Source organism: Dermacentor silvarum, chromosome 5 (genome assembly GCF_013339745.2).
Source record: "Dermacentor silvarum isolate Dsil-2018 chromosome 5, BIME_Dsil_1.4, whole genome shotgun sequence".
NCBI lineage: Eukaryota > Metazoa > Arthropoda > Arachnida > Ixodida > Ixodidae > Dermacentor > Dermacentor silvarum.
This window is the reverse complement of record NC_051158.1, coordinates 25,515,651-25,540,461: the sequence shown is the minus strand read 5'-3', so window position 1 is coordinate 25,540,461 and position 24,811 is coordinate 25,515,651. Positions and strand designations below refer to the sequence as shown.

The 24,811-nt window shown below is 46.1% G+C and overlaps 1 protein-coding gene across 1 annotated transcript in view; it reads right to left on the bottom strand.

Moving 5' to 3' along the window:
- Window positions 1-24,811, bottom strand: part of LOC119453105 (myocardin-related transcription factor A-like) — a 271,833-nt gene that overhangs the window by 4,794 nt on the left and 242,228 nt on the right. The window contains 13 exon segments of the mRNA XM_037715105.2: window positions 599-707; window positions 1,197-1,335; window positions 1,998-2,277; window positions 2,963-3,156; window positions 5,645-5,818; window positions 7,406-7,582; window positions 7,991-8,216; window positions 9,171-9,327; window positions 12,247-12,396; window positions 21,243-21,467; window positions 22,513-22,563; window positions 22,565-22,706; window positions 23,436-23,583. Of these exon segments, the coding sequence (XP_037571033.1) occupies window positions 599-707; window positions 1,197-1,335; window positions 1,998-2,277; window positions 2,963-3,156; window positions 5,645-5,818; window positions 7,406-7,582; window positions 7,991-8,216; window positions 9,171-9,327; window positions 12,247-12,396; window positions 21,243-21,467; window positions 22,513-22,563; window positions 22,565-22,706; window positions 23,436-23,583 (2,172 nt within the window).

Sequence of the window (24,811 nt, the reverse complement as noted above, 5' to 3'; positions counted from 1 at the left end):
CCTGCACACTATATAGCAATACTGACATAGCACGTGGTTCAAGGACTTTATAGATCACTGCAGTAAAGATTTCTAGATTTGCAAATTAAGCAATTTGACGCTGACACAGCAGTTCGAGATTCACGCAGGTATGAAAAACTGCAGCTTGGTATGGTGCAAGAAAAGGTGGAATAAAAAATTAAAAAAAAGCTAAAAGTAGGCATCTTGCTACGCCATATAATCAAGAGGTTGTTATCAAGAGGTTGTTGTTAATCAAGAGCATGGAATATTAAAGGTCTGAAGGATCTGTCACATCTGTCTAGCTGTGTCTGGATGCTTCGCTGCACTATACATACAAACTGCAAGACAACTCAAGCACCCTTAAACAATAATGCATGGAACAACTTAGGTGCACAGCTTAAGGGTAAGGTAATTGAGTTTAACGCAGCAGATGAGTAAATGGAGTTATCAGATAAGTAAGTATGCAGGTATTAAGACTGGGCAGGTTTAGCTGATGCAGGGTAATTGGAGATATCTAGGTGAAGCCTGTGCCCTACAGTGGACTCACAACGGTGTAGTGATGATGGCTATTGAAAAGGCTATAGCAAGCTCGACTTGCCTCCATTTTTGATGAGAATCTCAAGAACGTCATCGACGTCCTTGCTCTTGATTGAACGAGGACGATTCTGTTTTGAGCTTGCGGGTGCTAGGTTGTTCAGCGGTAGCATCTGCAAGGAAGACAAATGATCACTCACATAAAAGGCACATTCGAAGCTTTTTACATGTGCATCGCAGCTTATTTCCTGCATTAACAATAGAACACAGATGGGCCTGTGCTACACGCCTAGAGAAAGGAGTAGCAGAACATTAACCAGCACTTGGTGTCCTCTAATATCAACTACAGTCTGCAGTGAGCGACCTCCGTATACCAGTGACCCAACTACAATGATCTAAAATGCAATTGAGACTTTGGACAAGGACAAAAACCAATAAGCACACGAAGACGAACACTTGTATTCATCTGCGCTTCCTTGTCCCAAATTTCAAGTTTGATGTTTACTGCTGACTTCCTTAGATAACACTTTAGACACTTTCCGGGGGCCAAACAAAATTGTTAGAGAGTCCCGAAAAAGTTCCACTGTTATGTTTTAGATCACGCGGAACCGACAGAACAGGACAAGAAGGAATGGCTGGGAAGCAGCATTTATAGGCTGTACCTGCGCCTGCCTCGTCTTGTTGAGATGCTTGGTCGCTTCGTCGTAGTCCGGCGGCTGTTTGGTCAGGATGAACGGTTCGGGCAGCGAAGCCGTCTTGGGCGACAGCAACGAAGGGAAGCTTGCAGCCTGCTGCAAAGACCTGAACAAGGAAAGAACAAAAGGCAAAAAACTTCTGTCACACTCTGCTTCATTTATGTCAAATGACCACAGACAATGAAGCTAGAGAAAGCACAGGGGTAGTTACCGTATCTATTCGAATATAAGAAGAGGTTTTTTTCTCCACAATCCTCAGCCCCGAAGTCAACCTCCCCTCCGTCTTATATGTGGGGCTGATAGATACAGTTACTGTTTCCGGCTATCCAGATTTTAGACGGCAGCGCAAATTGTAGCAACTGGTAAACATTGGCAGGTGAAGCAGTATTGTATTTTTGTGTGAATAACCCACACCGACAAAGTGAAAAATATAACCGGAAAGGTTCAGGGTGGTGCTGGTTAAATGCAAATTTCGCCTTGAGGTGTGACTTCACGAACACCGTGAAATTTACTCTTATAGTGCGGCTTCATGGCAGTGTGTCCCGTGCTCTCATGAACCGCCTTATTTATATAATCTAGCACTGTATAAGAAGTTTACTTATATCATCGCATGCACTCTACACTGGAATCACGTCAACGTTACACTGACTGTCACATAAATAGAAGCTCCAAGCTCTTAAACCGGAGATCTCAATTTCTTTATTTGCACGGCCTCTTCTTAGAAGTTTTTTGTGGATTGAATAAAGCTTTATTCGATTTGAAACTTGCCGAGACTGGAGGCCGTTGGGGGTTTTCGTCGTAGGGTGCTTTCCCTGGCTGTAGGGCACGGTGCGACCACTGCTTCCGCTGCGCTGTGGCTCTCCGTTCAACTGGTGGTTGTTGTTGGCATCGCTGCCGAGCGCCAGCGCTGCTGCGAGGCTTTGCTGCTGTTGCTGCTGCTGGTGGTGTTGCTGTTGCTGAAGGAAGTTGGCCAGCGAAGCCTTGACGGCCGCAGAAGTTGGCGACGGCGAGGCGAGGCTAGTGGCGAGGCTCGGGCCGTTCATGCAGTCTGCGATGAGGAGAAGAAAAAGATCAAATCATGCGGCAGGGGGGGGGGTCACACAGTCTTTTCCCCACTGTTCATCGACTTACGCCGTACCAAAATTACGACGTTCAATGCCCTCAGAGCAATGCACGGGCTACGACAGGCCCTGTGGTGGAGAGCTCCAGATTAAATTTGAACACCTAGGATTCTTTTAACAGACAACAAAATCAAAATTCATTTCAAATCGCAGAACACACCTGCAAACCGAGGAAGGTCGGGCTAAAGGCGTTTTGCAACACCTGATGAAGAAAGCCCAGCGTCGCCTCGGATAATTCAAGCAAATGCAGTTGCAGCATAGGACTTGCAAAGTGATTTGCAAAAATAACAAGTAACGTGTACCTAAAGCTAAGTGCACAAGTGTTTTCGGCATTCCACCCCCTAGTAAAGTGGTCCGAAAGGTCGTTGCACTGTAGTGGAAAGGAAAGAGTGCACAAAAACTCCCTGCACATGCCCAAGGGAGGTCGCGTCAACCTGTCAAAATAAGGGACATGGATGTGCACTGTTGACAGATATCGGCTCAGGCATGACGATTCAGGCTGGGTTTCACTGCAACAAACTGTTCTTGACCGACCGAAGAAGCGCGTTTCCGACTCGGTGCCACTGGCAAAAGGCTGCAGCAAAATGGGCTTGACAGAGTTTGAATGCTTACTTGGTTGATGGGGCTGTTGCTGATTTTGTTGTAGCTGCTGCTGCTGTTGTTGTTGTTGCTGTTGTTGTTGAGCTTGTTGCTGCTGCTGCTGCTGTTGCTGTATCTTGTTCTGTAGGTGTTGCTGCAGCAGCTGACGCTGAAGCGACTTGGTGTCGGCAACTGTGGCTGGTGCAGCAACCATGCCGGCACCAGTACTGCAAGGAGGCCAACAAGAAGCAATAAAGGCCATCGATAAGGCCAGCAACAGCAAGCAACTGCTGCTGCAATGAAGGCCACGGAAGTGGCCATTGTTTGAAAGGCTATCAAAGGAAAATTATGCATATGAAATCCAATTAAAGCAATATGTTAGTGGTCCAAGGAGTCCTAGGCGCGACTTTTACCAATGATGAAAACATTTTATTGACAGGAAAAGGAGAGGACTTTTACCAGAACATAGCCTTCCCAAGTGACAACATGGTGTAAGCGTAGGACAGGGTTCCTGCTGCCACATTCAGGTTCATCTTTGCGTGAAAACCCCTGCGTACCTTAGTTCAGCATAGACTTTGGTGCGTTACTACAAAAATGTGCCCACTCTGCCAACTCTGACCTTGTCCTAACATTCTTTTAACTACAATTCCGGAGAGGCAAGTTTGCTTCGTTTACTTATTTGTTTTTTTGTTTTTAGGAGAAAGTTCTTCAAGCAGCTGTTTCGAAACTGAAGTCTGTCTCAGCAGCTATTTCGGCGTAAAGGCTGGCATGCGCTACGCCTCCATTACTATCAAAAACTAACCAGCTTGGAGGTATGCCAGCACGAGCGTGTCGGTGCATGGGACGCTAACTATTTCGTCCCACGTGCAAGGGGTCGGCTGGAAGGCACTTGTCGGGGTCCGGTTGCACAAAACCATCACCCTCAACTGTGTTGTAGTTAATCTTTCAAGCCTCCGCTGCTCTCACTGACAAGACCTAAATATAACGGGTTTTTTCCCGGATCCTTAATGTCAGACACACCTGGCCACGTGCATTCTGTAGAAGCTGAGGTGAGCTGCGTATTAACAACAAAAGCCCAGAGATGGAAACAGGCTAAAAATCAACTATCTCCAACCTGTCCCATAAAATTATTATAATGTCTGTTTTTTAGTTCGAACAGGTTAGTAAAAAACTGTGTTGAGCATACAGCATGATTCGGCCTGTTTGGGACTTGAAGAGGCAGAGACTACACAACAAATTACTTACAGACAACGACTGATTTTCTGGACGCCCATTTTTCGGACAGGCCCGATAATTCTAACGCCTTCACGACACCGCCACGTTCCCCATAGAGTCAATGTATAAAAACGTCTCAAATTTCGGACACAAAAAACCTTTGCCGTCAGATTTTCCGGACTTTTTGCCACGACTGCAGGTCCAAAACACCATTATTCGTAGCCACCACCGCCGCCATTTTGATTATCGCGCCTCCTCGAACCGGCAGCTCTCGCACACAGATCCGCTGACAGCCGTAGCCACCACCAGGGTAACGCTAGGTCTAGCTTCTTCGACGTTCGCTACGAAGCTTCTTTCTGTTCGGTGCCGTGTTTTTCATTGAAACCATTCACCGCTGTCAGCAATGGCACCGACTCAGCTTTTGTAATTTTCACGAGTGGCTTCGAAGTTTGGAAAGCACAGCGCGTTGCATAATGCCGGTTCCCGAAAGTCAGCTTCGCCTCGGTACAGCAAGTGTTACGCAGTGAAGCATACGCGAAGTATTGCGGTGAAGCATATCAAGAGGGGGAAGGGGCAATTGTCACGGGACATGGTATGTATTCCTTAATTATACACACGTGCACCCGTCGCCTCCTATCATAGTACGAGCTACGATATCCCTAATAAGTCTACTGGAAGGCCTTCAGAGCTATTTCTAACATGCCTGTGTCGATTTGCGCCCTTGGGGTCAGTAAAAGGCATGCATGTGTTTTTTCGGACTGCCCAATTTTTCGGACGTTTTCGCGGGCCCTAGGGAGTCTGAAAAATCAGACGTTGACTGTAACAGACTGCGTAAGCAGACCTGCCAACCAAAGAAATTGAAGAATATTGCAGTCGCAGCCTCAAAATACTAAAATTCGGTTAAATACGCTAGAAACTGTTTGACTGCTCAAGATGTTGACTGTTTATTAAAGATTCACAGACTTTGCTTTGTAGGGTCACTGTCAGTAGGAACACTGCTCTACAAAATCAGACCTAGACTAATCTATGTCACAAATGCATGACAGGCAAATATAACATATTCACAATTTTGGCTGCTATTATACACTGGTTCGACAAGTTGTTGGTGTTGCTACTGCGCAGGTAGGTGCGTATAATGAACACGTACAAAAATCAGGCTATGACAAATTGGTCAGCGACTGTATTTGTATTCTTTCGGAATAAGTTTTGTTTCCCCCCTAAGCCAGGCACACTTGAAGATATCGTAAAGTTATGGGTGTCAATACGACAACCTTGAGCAAATTCTGAAAATCGGCCGCTTTACGATTAAATTGTAGAAGTTGGCAGGTATTTAGCATGTCTCTTCGTCGACCCGCCTGCCAGGTCTTTGCCACAGGAAGCAACACAAAATGAATCAGGACCGATGTTTATGCCGTCTTCGATTGGCGCTTTACACTACGCGTAGAGCTGAAACCGAGAGGCGATTTCACTCGGCTGCGAGATGCATGCGCAGGCACTGACCTCGCCACAGTGCCCGACGTCAGCAGGCTGGTGGTCTGGGGCTGCGACGTCACCATGGCCTGGCCCGACGGCGACAGGGTGAGCGTGAAGGTGGTGATGGGTGGCGTGACGCTCTTCAGACTGTACGGCGTGGACACCTGCTGCTGCTGCTGCTGCTGCAACCGAAGCTGAGACCTGTCGGGACGAGGGAACGACAAATATGACCGTCACGACAACAGCTGCATTCACTTTTGAACCCTTTATGGCTGAGAGTTGCCTACAAGCAACACAAGGAGAAAACAGTCCTTTTTTTTCGCACCGAGTTTTGGGTTTGAGTGCAGAGCTCCTGGCTAGATGTGTTCGACCAACACCGAACGACAGGCAGCAAGCGTCATTAGTTGGATTAGAGCAGGAAAGAGGAAGGAGTAGCATGGTACGCTACTCGCTTCCTTTTGAAGGCACGGTCGGAGGAGAAAAGACCGACGCAAGATCCCTGGCTCCAGTGGTATCACGCAGGTAATGTAGAGGAAATGCAACGTACTATCAACGTCAAATGAAACGTGAACAGCGGAGCGCGTGGCCCGAGCATAAGTGAAAGTATACTGCACGACGTACGGTCATCACCACTGACAGGCGCGCACATCCGGTTTGGCCACTCTGTGCTCGTTTGGAAGTCGAACGGCCGAACGAGCTCGGCACGCCCACGCCGGCTATCGTCGCAGCTGCCAGCGATACTGCGCTGCGCAAGTTTGCCGATCGAAAGAATGGATGTGCACAAGCGGCCAACCGCATGAGCGAATCTATCTTTAATGATGACGGTGCAAGCTACACCACGTGCACTGCTGTTTGCATTTCATTTGACGGCGATAGCACTTATGGTTTCGGCAAACTGTGACAATACTCGCCGTAAACTGCTATATTTTAGCTTCTGTTTTCTTTTATTTCTATTTTCTCCCTTTCAAATATAAGAACCAAAACAGAAGCGAAAATGTCTCACTATAGGGGGATCGCGCAGTGCGGCGAAACCAGTCGCGCGCGCCTGTCAATGGTGATGACTGGACGGCACGCACTATACCTTCACTTATGCTTGGGCCACGCGCTCTGCTGTTCACGTTTGATGCTGATAGTACACCTGTTTCACATGCGCAGAGAACTGTCTGTACAAGTTCCACGCGAGGCCATAGGTTGGCTTGGTGCGAAGCTTGCTTCCAGTGTTCAACCTGGTGTTGCTCACCTCTTGCCGGAAGAGTTCCCGTAAAACATTTTTTTTTCTTTTCGTTGAATCTCCTTATTCTCTGTGCATTCTAGCACTTTTTGGTGTAAAATAAACATTCCATTCAGGTATTTCTGTTTCGTCCTTAAAGGGTTAACAGAAACGGGTAAACAAAGTGGCCGAGTAGTAACCATGACAAGGAATTCTGCCATGATATTTAGAACAACTGAAAATTGAGCAAGTTGGTAGGGGTTCTGCGGTACTGAAAGGCAGGCATTCAAACACGAAACAGACGTTTTGTGTTGTCCTTTCGTTCCTGCTTATGTTCGTTTTGAGCGTCTGTTTCTACCTGGTCCATTTCTGCCTTTCGATGCCACGAATTTTGCCATGATAATGTGGCGATACTGTTACAGGACATCATGGCCTTTTCCTATTAAGAAAAATGAGCATGATTTCCCAAAATCAACGAGTTTTCGGAACCATTGTCTCAACAAAAAAGAAAGGTTCGCGGTAGATCGGGTAAACGTGGTAAGCTCTGTAAGTGAAAATAAGGACACGGAAAAGCTTGCCTTTGGAGTTCGCGCTGGAGCTCCTCAATTCGCCTCTGCTGGAGCCTCATGAGGTCGTCCTCCGCGCCGGAACCAGACAGGTCCGCCTCGGAGGTGCTAACCGCCGGGGAGTCCTGCTGCCCCATCATCAGATCACCGCTTCCGTCAACCTCCATTGGAACCACCGACGGCGGGTTCCTGCATTTGCCCAGACGCGTAACCATGAATCTACCAATAACCACTGCACCCTTTCATCACCAAAGACCAAAGGCATTGACAATAAAAAAGTGCAGTTTTGCCCAAAAGGCAAGGATTGACAGCGGTACCCAGGTTCAGCATTACACCGAACCTCCTCAGATGGCATTAGGAACAGCACCCTGGCAACTACCAGGTAAAGTTGCATTTACATTTACCAGCACTAAATGGAACTGATACGCAGAAAACGGACACTACTAACAAACACTTGTGGTACCTACACTCTGTCTGCAGCCTGGTGTATCACCAGTGAGCATGTCTCACCATTCTAGCAACCAACTGGCCCCCACCTTTCACCTTAGTGTTTCAATATGGGAACTAATGTGAGACTACGACAGAAATCCCACTTACCCATCATGCATATCCAGAGAAAGACCCAGTGACGGGGACTGCGGGGAAGAGAGGTCGGATATGTCCGTCGCCTCCACGGAGGACACCGGCTGGTCCGAAGAAGAACCACTGCTCTGAGTTCCAGCCGAGCCAATGTCCGAGAATGGCTTTAACCTCTCGATGAGCTGTGGCTTGGACCCCGACACGGGCAGGTTACGGCGCTTCAGCTCCGCCTTCAGGTCGCTGACTGTGTGGACAAATGATCATTATCATTGTCAGATTATGATTGATCTTCACATATAGTATACTCACAACATGCTCCATCTCATCACATTCTACCCTGAGGGACCAAATGGCTCGAGATAAGCTGACCACTTCACCTATCTCCTATCGTACCTACCTTCTCCTATCTTCGTGCTACCTCCAATCTTTATATCATATAATAACATATCAAGTTTCATCCTTTCACATATCTCTTTCACCAAATGGCTTGTGGTAAGCTGATCATTTATCTCCTACCCTAAATCATAACGTATTTTCACTTATCTCGCCACAGTGAGCATCGAAAAACTAACTCTTTGGCATGCTTACCTCCCATCTTATCTTTATATCATACGTCAGATAGCAAGTCCCACCTCAAGTGTATATCTTCATGTCATATCATATTTATCTCGTATCTCGTAACACATCAAACCTCCTACCTTCCCTTAGCTTTTCGCACCGAGAGACCACATGGCTTTGTGGCAAGACGAGAGATTCTAATTAGTATCATCATCATCATCATGTGCCTATATTTATGCCCAGTGCAGGACGAAGGCCTCTCCCTGCGATCTCTAATTACCCCTGTCTTGCGCTAGCTGATTCCAACTTGTGCCTGCAAATTTCCTCACTTCATCACCTCACCTAGTTTTCTGCCGTCCTCGACTGCGCTTCCCTTCTCTTGGTATCCATTCTGTAACTCTAATGGTCCACCGGTTATCCATCCTACACATTACATGGCCTGCCCAGCTCCACTTTTTCCTCTTAATGTCAACTAGAATATTGGCTATCCCAGTTTGTCCTCTGATCCACACCGCTCTCTTCCTGTCTCTTAATGTTAGCCCTAACATTTTTCGTTGCATCGCTCTTCTAATTACTAATCTAATATACTAATCTAATTAGTATAGCAGCCTTTTAAAGAATAAAGTGCCGGTGAGCTCACCCTTCATGTCCTCCAGTTTGGACCGTTGGCGTGGCAGGTCAGGCGTGATCGTCATGGTGATGGGAGGTGAACTGACAGTGGGCGGCAGAGGGGGAGGCGGAGGGGGCGGAGTCGTCAGCTGTACGGGCGCCTGCGATGCCTCCGACACCACTGGTTTCTGCGGGGTAGAGTGAGAGAAAAAAAATAAGAGATTGTGGGCTCCTTGGAAATGCCGCTAAACATTAAACTGCTGGCGAACATTCGCAAATGACTAAAATAGACCATACATCCGTGACACGGCTTTCAGGGGTTGCAATTCGTGCGCTACAGTCACGAAATTTGCGAGACCTTCCCTGGTATCATTTAGGGAATGATCTGATTGTAAAACATTCGGAATGAAAGTGACGTTCCTTATTTCCCTTCACTTGGGCTGCTCGTCTTAAAAGATGAGTGGTCCCTTTGGACAAGCGGTATAGTAAGAAGGAAGTAAATGGAAGGAACCTAAAGTCTTTATTTTTATTCTTTTTTCACAGTAGGATATGAGACCGGGCTAGTAGGTGTTCCATCTTGTATAAACAGTGCAAAACGAGACAAAGGACGGCAAGAAAAGGTGTGACAAAGACAAGCACCGCTACTGTTCTTTGTCAACTGTTGATTATGGGTGTATACCCATGAAAAAGAAACAAATCTAGGCAGAGAGAGAGAGAGAGTGAGTGAGAGAGTGTGAGGGTGTGTGCGCGTGCGCGTGTGAGAAGAACAGTTACAAAAAACAACATTAAAAAAAAAAAACACACAGAGGGTTCATTTTAGCTGGACTGTGTGTGTGCGATAAACAGGCCACCATTAAGGTGTACCCCCAAAAATATGTTGAGAACACACATGCACTAACACATAAAAATGAAGCGACCAAGGCAAAAGATGCAAGGGAGCGGCAAGAAGAAGAAGTGAGATTGACAAGGCAAGACACGCGCTCCAATTTTCAGAGCGTGAATGCCATCCCGACCCCGTAACCCTGGAAGCGGCGAAGTACCGTATCAAAACCGCAGAGAGCGTCCCGGGCACTTGGAATCATGCCCGAAATGCCAAGCAGAGTGATGCTGCCAGCCCTCCCTTTCCCCCCCTCAACTGGTCGCACCACGATAGCAAGGGGGGGGCAAGCGCACTGCACCATGAAATGTGTCCCTTTGTCTTTCTCTTAGCTGCTTCGCTTAGCCCAGGCCCGGCGGTGAAGAAGCTGAGGCCTCGGCGTTTAAGAGGTTAATTTTCCGACATGCTGAAGCGGGAGGGCAAGTAAAAAAAAAGAATAGGAAAGTGTAGGAAATGAAAGGACGCAGGAAATGAAGAAATCGTGACTGGCACAAGCCTCGTTCTATCAAATGTGTTTATGATGAGTATTTATTTACCTTGAACCTTTCTATCCACACACAGCTTTAGCAGAGCACAGACAATCAGAGTGAGTCTCAGCTTAGCGTACAGAACTGAACAAGTTTTAGCATGGGACAGACATGCTACTCTAGAGTATAGAGGCTGACGGAGTTTACAAACAGTACAGACAGCGCACAACATGGTGCATGCTTTAGTGTTCTAGCATAGTGCAGACTTCAGTAGAGAGTGTCAAGCATAGTGCAGGTGTCAGCGTAGAGCTTCATCATTGTGTAGACACGAACAAGAAGTTTTAGTCTAACTTAGGCACACTATCATGGAGTATAAAGGAACACAATGTTTACGGATAGTACAGATAGTTTTATCAAAGTGCATTTAGGTGTTAGTGGTATAACATAGCATATACAGTCGGACCTCGATATAATGAAGTCGTACTTGCAGCGAAAAACTTTCTTAAATCACGAATTTCGTTAATTCAATGAAACTAAGATTGGGAAATCAAAATAGTTTGCTACATCGCAAATTTCGTTAAATCGAGGTTCGTTATATTGAGGTTTGACTGTACTTCAGCAGTGAGAGTTTGCATGCTGCAGGTGTCAATAGATGTTTTTAAAAAAGCACATTGCGGGAATCTTTAAGGAGCTTTTGCACAGTGTAAAGCTCAATAAGAGGTTCAAGCGTACAATAGAAATCAACAGCATTTGGAAGATCCTCAGCGTTTCTACAGAATTTTAGCTTAGAGTTGACATCTCTATAGAGTTAGCATAGCACAGATGTCTATAGAGAGCTTTAGCAAAGTGTAGACGTCATTGGAGGGTTTTAGCATAGCATAGACATACGATTTTAGAGTAACTAGTACACCGGAATATCTCAATCACATCCGAGGACAGCAGTGCTAATGGCAAAATTTTGTGACAGTAGTCAACCATTACTAGGCTAGTGATATTCTCCTGCTGGTGACTGGCCTTTTGACAAGAAAGAAATGCAGAAATACCTCTGTGAAGGCTGTGACGGCTGAGGCATTTAAGTTCAATGTGGTGCCACAACGTGTCGCCACAGGCTCTGCTGCTTGCCTCTATGCCTCCCAGTATCCAGGTATATGGCCACCATTATACTATAGCTCCATCATGCTAAAGCTCTCTAAAACAAGATGAAACAGCAAGAAAGCCTAGCTTGACAGTGGTTTAATAAATACGGAAACTTTTTTTCCTTTGAAGCACAGCCACTAGGGCCAATCTCACAACCTTGTGCCTGTTGGTAGGATTTGCCTTGTCAGAATCTTCTTTTACCTGAAGTTTTGGGAATATCATGCTAATAGGATAAAAAGTTTGCATTTTTAGTACTTTTTCGAGCACCAGCTTAAGCCTCTTTCCTTAACTATACAAGTAACTCTCTCTCTCTCTTAACACTTTATTTTTGAGATGGCTACCCATCACTCTACGCTAAAGAGTGAAGTATCACTGATACAATAACAGATATGACTTGTTACTTTTATGACATGAATGTCTGTGATGTCATTTTTTTCGTGCTCAATAAGTAAGCCAGTGTTATAATGCCTTGACATGTCTAGTTCATCATAAGCGGTGTGATTCCAATGGTTGTCCTGGGATTTTTTTTTGCACTGTAGGTTGTAGGTTTCAATGTTTTTGATGCTGCAACAAACTGCAACTGGCAAACCCAACCTCCCCATGTCAGTTGTCAACTGGGAACTCACCTGAGCTGCAGGCAAGATAATCTGCGGATACTTCTGTTGCCACTCGAGTTGCCACTGGAGGAACAGCTGCTGCTGCTGGAGCAAAAGCTCGTACGACGACTCGGACGACGCCGATGTGGCGGGCTGGTTCTTTTGAGCGCTTGGTGGACCCTGTGAAGCAAGCATCAAGCAGATTTGTCAAGTGACGCCACTTTGGGGCAGCACATCTCCACTTGGTTTCATTTGTTCTCTAATTTGCATATCACATATGTTCGACCACCCCATTCTTTGAAGTGTACTTCAACTTAGGCAGAAATATCTTCCGGAACCCAACAATATCGTCTAATGCTCCGAAACCAAAATAACAACTGATCAAGTGCACGAAAGCTGGTAGCGACGTTGACTGCAATCAACAAGATAAGGAGATATAATATAGATATATAATGTAAAAGACATCAAATATGAAAATTCAGGTAATTCCAACTCAACATCACTAAAAATTCAGAGGTATATTGACCATAATTCGTAGATAACTTTGGTCAACGAAAACAATGTCTAATGCTTTCATTATTTCTTGGAGGTTGACACACAGCTGCTGTAGTTAATTAAATTTTCCAGTGAATAATCTCAGGCATGTGCTGTCTTCCCCACTTTTCGTTCTTACCTACCAAGTGTATACACAGAAACAAGAAAAAGCACCTTCCACTTGAATGGATAAAGACATTCTGTGCAATTTTCCTCGCTCCAGCGATTTGATTTCAATATTATTAACCCCTGTTCATGATACAAGATGTTCAGAAACTTTTTTTGGACCCATGAACAAGGAGCTAATTTAGGGTCTAATGATGAGAAATCCAGCGATAACGGCACATTGGTGCATGTTGCGAGACTCGTGGTTGCTTCTACACCATGACTGACTTCTACACTACATGAGATGAATTCTACATTGAAACTGCTTTTCCATTACACATGCGACTGTACCAAAACCCTGCTCTTCAAAGGAAGTGATTGAGGCTATTGAAAATGAATAACGGTGGCACGTTCGTTAGTTTCACTTAATGGACCCCTTAAATTCACTTAGTGCACGTAAACATCATGAGTGTTACCATATTGCATCTGAACTCCAAAGGCTACAGACAGATGAAATGGTTTGTCTGCACAGCTGGTATCCATGAAATAATTTAAGATGTTGGTTGCAAATGGCAAGCAGCAACAAATAGCTCCTCGGAATGAACAACTAACCACCTTAGCATGAACTGGTGGTCTATTTGGTATAGCATACTTTTTTTTAGTTTATAGTTTTAGTTTATAGTTTATAGTTATAGCATATAGTTTTAGTTTTTTAAGAAACCAGTGAAACGCCATGAATACTGACTCGCAAGAACACAAGACACAGGTGCCAATCAACAAGTTGTTAGTTGACGCCCATGGTGCGTTTTTGTGTCCTCATGACCCTCTGCCTTGCACTGCAGTACAAACGAGCATACAACAAGCTCCGAGCACAGTTAGCGCACAGCTGAGCACAAAATTATGAGGACCGAATCGAAAGAGAAGAGTGGAAACTTAAGTCCACCACACTTAATGTCCGTGACATTAAGTTTCTCAAAACAGAGCCACAAAAAATAAAATAAGACATACCTAACATAGCCAAACCAAACGACAAACAAGAGAATGTAGTCGCGTGGCTGTGTGCACGAAAAGGACAGAAAGGGAGAAGAGTAGCACTAAACTGCACGCAAACTAAGGGCCATGCTTAAGCAAGCAACAAACAAAACTACGACAAGATAGCGCATTTGTGTGCAGTGACAGAGAGAAATTGTACAACTAAACTGCATGCCTGTTGCAGTTGCAAGTAAGAGCTTGTGGTGTCCCCTCCTGTGTTTCCCTGCTTTTGTGGGTCATTTTTTGTGCTAAACCTCTACCAACGCGAAAAAGGGCCACCCCTAAACCATCACGCAACTAACAAAAACAAGAAAAGGTATGCTGGGGTTGAACAGCACAAAAAGAAAGAATAAGCAAAGAAGAGAAAAAAAAAGCAGAGAGAAACAAAAATCCCAGGCACGCAACCTGACGGGGGCTTGCAAGGGAGCAAGGAGTGTGGGGGGGGGGGAGCTGGTGCGAGACGCAGTGCGAGGATTGCAGACGACGCTGGCAAGGCGCCAAGGAAGGCGCGCCGCTCACCACTACTCGCGAAAAAGACCGGCCCGGCCAACAGCACCTGAGACAAAGCTAGCCCCAGTGAGCCACTGACTGGCGAGTAGAAGGGAACAGAGGGGTCCAGCAGGCGTGCGCGTCCCGCCTCTTGGCAGATGAACAGACGCCGTGACGGCGCGGCCGACCGAAAAACTAACGAAAAGTGCGCAACGTTCGAAGCAACTAAAGGCGTAAATAAAACGCTGGCGGTGACGGCAGCTGAAGCTGCAGACAGCCAAAAGCGTAATGAAGAAGCGACGGAGAGAGCTATAGAGGGAGGACGAGGCTGGGACGCAGGGAAGGGTGGAGCAGACGGCAAATGTACTTCTGCCGCTGTTGGCAGACGACGCGATGGTGAGTGCCATTATAATACACACCGTGAGTGGTTATTTGGGTTGCCAATTAAAAGAATTAATGTCCAAATGACTGCTGCCTCATTAGCACTCAAATCTTGCATGTAGACTGCATCTTTAGAGTTGCTATTGTGTCATTGTGTGTTTGGCAATGATGATAGCTCATTTTGTGAAGACGAAGAAACAGAAGCGGACAAGTGAATACTGTCGTCTGCAAACCCAGCCCTCAAAATATGGTGCCCAGTCGGGTGAGATCCCATCATGAAGTCACAACACAAGGCTTTACCTTGCAAGACCGTGACCCCACAAAAGCTTGATCAGTAAAGACTTGACCTGAATGAATCAAAACATTCTAGCTACTTCCAAAAAGACATAAGGGCGGCACCTTAGACAAGACCTGCCTTGGTGAGACATTGAATGGTGAACAGAAGGAAGGAGGCCAGCGAGCAAGTGCCACCTGCCACTTGACAATTGACAATTGAACAGACGCCATGGTGGTGCAGGCAGTCGAAAATGAACCGAAAGTGCACAACGTTTGAAGCCGCTAAAGGCACAAAATGCTGCCAGCAATGGCAGCTGAAGTTGCAGGCACCTGAAGCGTAATCAAGAAGTGACATGAAGAGAGCTGGAGGAACCACAGAGCCAGGAGTTGCATTTGGGTGAGCGGAGAGTGGAGCAGACGACAATAAGTACTTCTGCTGCTGTTGGCAGACGATGCGAGTATGAGTGCCGTTATATATATGCTATCATGAGTGGCTAATTAAAAACAATTTATGCCACAATTACTGGTGCCTCATTAGTACTGAAATTTTGACGCCGAGATAGCATATTCGAGTTGGCTTTGTGTCATTACGCACTTGGCACTGATGCCCACCCGTTTATGCCTGGCCGAAGAAACAGATGTAGACTAGTAAACAACCCTCGTCTGCGATCTTAGGCTTCGGAAGACTATGGCAAGTGCAGCTGAAGGGCTAGTAAACAACCCTCGTCTGCGATCTTAGGCTTCGGAAGACTATGGCAAGTGCAGCTGAAGGGCCATCATGAGCCTCAACTGTTGAATTGTTGCCCAACGAAAGTGTGATCCGAAATCAGCTTAACTGAGCAAATCAAAACACTCCGTGAACATTCAGTACATTTAAAACGTGCGAAATGATGCCCAAGCTGAATCTAAGAACAACAGCCATGGCGAGAGACTGGCTGGTGAGCCGAAGGATGAGACAGGACAACAAGCAAGCGATGCTTGGCAAGCCAACAGCAACAATAGTGCGCATAATTTTGAAATAACCAGAAGCATAAGACATTGGAGCTGGCCGCTGAAGCTGCAGATAGCCAATGGCATCATCAAAAAGCGACTGTAACATTTCACAGTTGAAAAACGAGAGGGAACTCAGGCACAAACGTCTGCATACACTGCCAGCATGACTGTTTAGCCTTCATGGGAATCATGTGAATATATTTCCCTGAACTTAATCCTCCTGGCTTCAAATGATCTACTTCAAGCAAAATTTTCAAAGAAATTCGTTTTACAGCAATGGTTGACTATCTAGCCTCTCAACACTACAATTAAACTGTTTTACTGATATAATATTAGAAGCAAATAAAAGTTCTGTATAACCTGAAAAAATAGTTCCCCACTGTGAGTATTGCTACCACATAGTGGCGTACAGCATAAGCTGACACTAGCGCCAAACTTGCCCCTGGTGACCTTATTAAACTCGCCCACCTCTATCGCCAAACTGAGTGATGTAGTAGTTGCATTTAAGGCTACAGTTGAACGCTGCTTTTATTCTTGGCATCCGTGATGTAGCACGCACCTTAGACGTGTAACACAACGAGCAGCAGTAAAGTTACAAGAGACACTGACAAGCAACATGACTTAGTTGCCCAACGACTCGGCTGTTTATGGTAATTTCGCCTGTTTAAGGAACTTCTCTGAATAAACTTTCCCAATGCAAGTACTCCCTGCTTTAGATGATGCCTTGCGCTGGTGCAGGTACCATGGGAATTTTTTTTTTGTATGCATTTTCTTTGCAATCTTGTATCGCCCTATCATTCAAGAGCTTTAGAACATTTTAGAAAACGAAATTTATCTTTCATAAAATTCATCGCGAAATTCATAAAGATGGAGAATGAGAGCCAATTTGTCAACTTTACGAAAAATTCAGAAGAGTTGGCAGGTACGAGAAATACGGATTTCTAATGAGATCTGTGTCCCGTTAACGTTTGCGGCCAACTGTACGTAGTAACAACACTTTATAAAGCAGCCGTTTGGGCTAGATGGTCGTGCATTCCAATTTTAATGAAAAAAGCAACGTCAGGAGTGTTGACTCCTAAAGTGCTGTGCGTATAGGCCCTCCCAGTCTTTTTGCTTACGCCGCGTCATCGCTGAAAATACATCTAAGATTGCATAGCTGACAAGCAATCATCCTTGCAGCCACACACTGCCACTCCAGTGATGCACTTCCCATTCACTCTACACAGCGCCACCCGTCGCGAGACAACCGATTCGGACGGCGAGGAAATGAAGGAGTCCCGCCGCCAGTCGCAGCGGCGGGCTCGACTCTCAAAATAAACTGAGGCGACGCCCCCTTCTCTCTGCAACGAAGCCCCTCCCTTCCCGTTTCTTTTTTCGAACCCTCCGGCACAGCGGCCACACGGGAGTTACGGAAACGAGCGCACGTGTAGGCATCATCAAGGGACGCAAAACAACGCCGGAGCAAGCAGCACGAGAATCGCAGCCGTACGAGGATGCACGCGTAACAATAGTGGAAATAAACAAATGCAATTCGAAATAAACTAAGCTGCACTCGGACACAAAATCGAGGGGCGAGGGAGCATCATCGAGCCGGGGAAACAAGACGAAAATAAGTGGCGACAAGAGGCGGCCGTCCCGCAAAGCGGGCCGAGCGTGTCTCGCTGGGAAGCGGCACGAGGAGCGCACGTGTGCGACGGAGCGCGTTAGTCCCTCCGCGCCTCTCGGTGAGGCTGTCGTCTAGAGAACTTGAGGAATTCGACTAGAGCGCGCGGGGGTTACTCGCACGCACCTGCCCAGGTGCTTTCCTGGCAAGCACTTGCAAAAAAAAAAACGCATGTTTATACCACGCTGCCTCGGAGGTTTACAAGCAGCGGTGACACAATGATGGCCTCCTCTCTTGAGACGCGCAAATGGCCTGTTCTCTTCAGCAGCCCCTAGCCTACCTCCAAGAATTAAATTAGGTCACGCAATTTTAGTGTGTTGAAAATGGCACAGAAGGTTATGAGAGGCACCGTAGCGTGGAAGGCTACAGATTGGCTTCGACCGCCTGAGGCGCTTCTTTAACGTGCATCCAAAGCGTGGTATGTACTCGAGTGTCTTTGTGTCCCGTCCCTATCGGCTAATGCGGCTATTGCGACAAAAAATCAAACCCACTGTCACATGGTCAGCTGCAGAATGCCACTATATAGCCACTGTCATAGCTGTTGAATCTCTTTAAGAATTCAAGCCCCTGACTGAATCGAGCATTCGCATGTGTTGCGACAGGAGTGAGGCACCCACGAGGGAAAAACTCATCTGTACCTCTACTGAAACATTTGTGTTTTACAAACTGCCCAGCAACAATTTGTTCTTTCCACATGCGTGTTTGAGCCTATGAGGTTAGAACTGATGTCACTGTGTGTATCCTTTTTTTTTTTCTTGCTTTGCCTGCAACATTTTTCCATTGTTTTGAGCACATCTGTCGGATGAGCCGCAGGAATAGCCGGCGTCATCTACGCTCGTGCTTGTCCATTCTTTCCCCATTTTTTGCGCAGGTTCCCAAGAAGTCAAGTACAGTTAAACCTGCTTATAACGAACTTCCATATAACGAATTCCTGGACATAACGAAGTTTTTCTATTCCCCGCCATTACTCCGTAGAAGCACATGTATTTGAGACCTCTATGTAACGAAGTGGCAGTGGGAGACCCCCTTGAAATAACGAATTTTCCCCACCGACAACCTAGAGATTGCGCCCCAAATTTTGCCATTTTTATGCAAGCAGCAACCGGAAGCACCTTCTCCGTCACGACGGAATGCAAAGCGGCGACGTCGCACTTGGCGCGCTCAAATTCACGGCAACTGCGAGGCGAGAGCGAGCGTGCCCGAGGCGGGGCTGTATCACTCGACCCAGCCATCTTGCCGCCGCGGACCTTTCCCCCTCCCTTCATTCAAACCTGATTCCGCCGCTTGCTGCAGCTGGCCTAGCCCGCCAAGCCGGCACTCTCCTTTTCCAGTTGATGTTGCCGGAAAAAAATTTAAAAAAAAAACTTTTTTTTTTTCAACACGCTTTTTTTTTTTCAACACACCACTCTTTGGTTACTACACAAGTCTCTGTGCTTCACTTCATTAACCTGACACTAGGTAGCTCCCGTAGCTTCGACCATGTGCTGTAGTACGTGTGCTTAGGCATTAGTCTACCAACTTAGTTAAACAGCGAATGTTTACAAGTTTATACGGCCGATAAAACTACTACCTATCCTTACTTCGTATAGCTGTCTGCTAATTTGCTGTCCCAATCGATGCTTCGCCTTTCGGGCGAAACTGGGACTTTTTTGGTCATCGCAACTTTAGTGCATTGGGAATAAATCTTGAGCGATAGTTGTATTTCTGCATGAAAGCATGAGGTGCGTGGTACTGTAAAGGATTTTTTTTCCTCTCTTTTGGTCACGGAAAACGGGTGTGCGTTACTATCCAGGGCGCGTTAGAATCGAGTAAATACGGTAAGCGTTTCTTTTTCAAATTTTTGTCTCGAACCTGCATATAACGAATTTTATAATGAAGTTTTTGGGGAATTTGTCAATTTCGTTATATCCAGGTTTAACTGTAGTATGAACTAACAAGCTTGGCTTAAAAACCCAACCCTTCTTTGCCACCTACAAGCATCAACATCTCAATTTGTTGCCACCACGATTTAAAGAGGATGCCATCAAATATCATCATCATTACCACCTTAACTGTATAGTACTTGATCAGTTATTTTGGTTTAAGAGCATTAGACAATTCTGTTGGGTTCCGGAAGACGTTTCTCCCCGAGTTGAAACGAACTTCAACGTAGGGAGTTTCACAGGACAGAAGAAAAAAGAGAAGTCCAAGTTAAACGAACATAAAATTATTGAGCATATTAAGAATGATATAAACAAGTGCTTACTGCATCAGCATGGCCTTATTTGATTAAAAATCTGCGACACTCGTTTCTAAGTACTTCACACAAAACCAGCATGGAAGCTGCAATTACCGTCATCTTGTGACTGATAAGCGCTAGCATCAGCGAGGGCTTCATGTTAACTGGCGCATGGCTAAATACAACCAAATGAATGACAGTTTGAATAATGCATATGCTTCATGGGACTAGAGGGCAAGGCCAGATTATCCAATTTTCCAAATTAATGAGGTTCGAATTAATTAGATGTAACTGCATGTTGCCACGCATGCATCTTTTTACTTTTGGCTGGCGATCGCTTTTCACCAAAGTATCGATGTCATCGTGTTATTGCTCTTGCGCAAAATGCACTTGCTGCATTTGAACGTTTGTGAACGTTATTGTCACTTTGATAGCGAGATGGGCACATCACAGTCCAATTGTACGCATGTTGCGAACGTTGTAGCACATTCCTGAAACAACATGAACATGATTGCCTTAGAATCTATGATGACGCGGGTATATTTAGCCAACGAATTGGAGCAGAGTGTTTCAGCTGAACGACTGTCAGCCATGTTCGGTGTTACTGTCAGATAAGTCCCACTTTGCTTTGGTGAAGATGAATCCAAATGACTCTAAAGCAGACCAGTACTCCGTAGCACCACGATGAATGTGGCATTATTATTACGGTTCACTTAATGCTAATAACACAAAGTACCGTGCACTACGACGTGTTACTAAGTGCACATACTGACATACTATACAGGCTCCAGCTGACAAACCTTTCTTCCAATTTTTTTGGCAAGGCGCTGCCGCATTGGCCCGTTTGTAGCTTGCACCCTTTTTCAAAAAAAATGAGTCTAAAAACTGCTTGCACTTTACAATTGGACATACAGGCATCACAGGACAAACTTGAGAAGCGTTAGTCCAGGCTGGGGCCGCTATCCCACTAGTGGTTCAGGAAACGCAGAATATTAAATGCCACCAACTACTTGGAAGACGACTTGTTGTCATCCATAGGCAGCTATAGAAAGCTGTCTGACAGTGATCACTTTGCACATTAGTAAGAGTAAAGAAATTTACATTCTCTAAACCTAAATTCTGCAGCTTTCGGCTTGTCCTGATTGCAAAAATCTGAGGCATGCTACTTTCTTTATGAAAATTGGCCGCAAGTTAGATTTGGGTGCAGACTGCCTTCGTACCCTAAATGCACAAAGAACTGGGCATGCGTTAGATTGGAGGACGCATTAAAATTTGGCAAATACGGTAAACAGAATTCAATGAACACGAGAGGAATGGACGGGGCCCTCGTCTCACCTTGTACTCGTGGAATTTGATGGTGCGTGCCTTCGGTTGCGCCTTTGACTTTGACTTCTTGCGAGCTGCCTTGCCGCCGCCTGCCTGCTGCGGTTGTGCCGGAGCCACCGCTGTGCCCGTGAGAAACACTGTGGTCGACGGTGTCACCACTGTGGCGCCGGAGCTCAGAAACGACTGCAGCGGCGATGGTTGAGGCGTCAGGGGAGCTACAGCTTGCTGCTGAAGCTGAACGAGAAAAACAAAAAGACATAAGCCTGTTGTTATGCAACTCCCACGTGACTTGCCTCTAGCAGTCTTTTTGCCTATGTTTACAATCATTCAGGACTTGTATCCTACAGCACAAGTCCTGAATGACTTTTGCGTCTACAGCTAAACCTCCATATATAACGAACGCAGATATAACGAGCTATCAGATACAATAAAGTAAATTGATAGACTTTTCTTACTGATATTAGCGTGCAACAAATATGCCGGGTGTATTTATTTAAGTTCACAAAATTTTTAAAAATCGCCTGTGGCATATAGCACAAATCTACTCATTGAGCTGGATTACTCGAGGAAGCAGACATTACTTACACAGGAAATCAAAATGCATAATTGAATAATTAGCCCAATCTCGCTAATCACCTTTCTAATTAATTACTTCAGCGCAGATATTCCAATATTCGAATCGAGGCCTGTGATTTCACAAGGCTCATCCACATGGAATGAATTTTGAAACTAGCACCAGTTTTGAGACAAGTGCTATCCAACTTAGAGTTACCCTAAGTTGGATAGCACTTGTGGATAGCAACAAATGCATTGTTGTTCCACTTAGTCTTTCAACAAAACGCCTTTTTATGCATTAAAGCTAAAATTCCCGGAACACCAATGCATTTGATTGCCAACATTGGGAATGCAGGAAAGAAGTACAGACACAAGCGCTGGCTACAAACTGAATTTCATTGTTCAAAGAATGTATATATAGGAACATAAAAGGTGGGAGGGTTATTGAACACGATATTGCAAATACACGGCAATGCCAGTACGTCCAAGGAAACAGCAGCAACAGTTGACAAACAGTGACTGCATCTGTACACGTTTCCTTTAACCACACATCTATTTCCTTCCCACACTACAGTGCTTTGCGCTGGATCTACTGTCATGAACGCTGACTAACTCGCTCAATCGTCTGTGCTACTTTTTGATTTGGTGCATTGATGCTATTTTGCATGGGTGATCGTGGATTTAAAAGGCTCAGGCGAGGTTATCTCTTCTGCTCGAGTCTCACCTGATGCGAAGCGCAGAGCGAGGTCGTCGTCGCTGGCGCGACAGTTGCCACCTGAACCACGGGTGCCGGCTGCGCCTGCGATCGGTGCCACCGGGGGCGAAGCGCGCGGACTGCCCGCGGAGAGTGAGCTTGGCGAGCCCTCGTGCAACGTCCCGGACGACGACGACGACTCCGACAGGTCTATCGACGGCAAACTGCGCGACAAAGACATTCAACAGCGGTCAAAAGGTTGCCACGCCGTGGTCAGCTTTGCGACAGCACTTGTAGCGACGCAGCGGCAACAACCAATGGCGAGAGCGCAGCACTGCTGGTGCCACCTGGCGGTGTGCGCGGACTGACCATGCGCTAATTGGTGCGCTTGGCTTTATTGTCGCGTGTGAGGCGTCCTGCTGAGCTTCGAAACGTTGCCCCGGCACGAGCGAACGTCACTCCCATGTGCCTCTGCTCATGGGACTGTGCTTGTGAATGACTTCTGCCTCAGTGTCTGACATTAGTGCATGTTTTCTCAGTATTGCTATGCCATCAGTCAAACTAGCTTGGACTCCTTAATGGAGTCACATCGAGGACCTTATTTTCACTGTAATGTGTAATGCCAGTTCACTAAAGCATGAATACTTCTATGTGGTACTGGGCAGCCGTACTTTTTGTGTCATGCGTATCTCGTTCTATCGTTCTACTTACGCGACATCGAGACCCCACATAAGACGTACTAATCCTTGCATTTCAGCCTGCTGGTGTTATGTGCAAGGTCCCATAAATACCTCCTTTGTAAGTTTGCAACCTTGAATATGTTATTTCCTTTTTTCCCCCTTAAGCGCAAAGTTAAGAGCCCCATACTTTCAGCCGAAATCTTCGATCAATTAAATTTCATTAAAGTGAAGTAAGGTAACTGCCCTTTAAACAATGGATGAGGCAAGGCTCACCTGCTCTGCGACTGGTCATTGGAGTCCTGGCCGGGGGAGGGCACGAGCGAGTCGCTTCCGCCGCTGTCCTCATCGATAAGGAAATGCGGGGGCGGCGGGTGCTTCCGGCTCTCGCCTTCGCATGTCCGCCGAAAAGGAATCTGGCCCTCTGTCGACAAGCAGAGAGAGAGAGAGAATGAGGGACGGAAAGGTTTTCGAAAATAGCCCAGCTTCATGATAGAACCGAAGCCTCGCTCAATGAAGCGAGCAAAACTATAATGCTCAGGAGTAACCCAAATAACTAATGAAAAAAAAAAAAAAAACTGCGAACACTCCAGCGCACAACACCCCATGACCTTTAAAGGCTTGTAAGTAGTTAAGTGGCCCACATACTTTTGACGAAAAGTGTACTTGCACATTTTGAGCTACAGCGAACTGCAGGGCGAGTCTGCTTTCAACAGCGCCAGCTGGCAGTGTTATGATACACCAAGCTGTTTGTTGCATTGTCTTCCAATGAGCGACATTGTCACGTAGCACAAAGTCGACAGCGACTTCCCCGCCGTCATCATTGCAAGAATGGGGTCTGGTAAATCACAAAAAGCTAGAACTAATGGCCTGAGAGAGGTTGTTACATATTTGATTGCTTATGATGCAGATAAAAATTTCTATCCACTATAAGCTTACTGCATGGTATTGGTTGGGTACAGACAAGAGCCCAGGGTTGCCTGTGGAGCACACCACAGTTGCCAACCACATTCCGGCTTCCACCACTACACTTAGGTCTGACTGCTTGTAAAGGTTTCGTATAAACAAGCGGACCACCAATGTCTAGGGACACGAGCAAGGCATTTCGGCGAACAACTTAAGAGAGCCGTAGCACCTCCCGTATTCTGCAGAGATATGGAGGAACGCGTAAAATAGCCGCACAGACTGCAAAAATACTCTCAAGTAAAACATCCCTGGGAAGGACAACTGTTTGGGAGGGTATTTTCTTGGCCTCACTTTGCTTTTTTTAAACCCCGACGCCGGCAAAGAGTAAAAACACTCAATGTATCACACCGACAAGTTTATAAACGGGCCAAAGTTAAAAGAACTCCGAATGATGGGGAACTAGCCGCGCGCATCTAAAGCACCTCGTAGTAGTTCCGTTTCATCTGGTGACAGATGATGTGACGCTTCCACACACACGCATGGGCTGCCTAATTTTAGAACGGCGCACGCGGAAGCAATAGCAATAAGAGAGGCGGCAAGAGCCCTGGGAATGACAGCTGTCAGTCTTCCGAAGAGGAAGCAAGACCCAGAATACCTAGACAGCAATGCAAGGCCTTTTCGGTTCCCCTTTAAGCACGGCATTGAGGACTCTGCGCCAACCCCCACTAACGTGCTTCTTAGTTTCG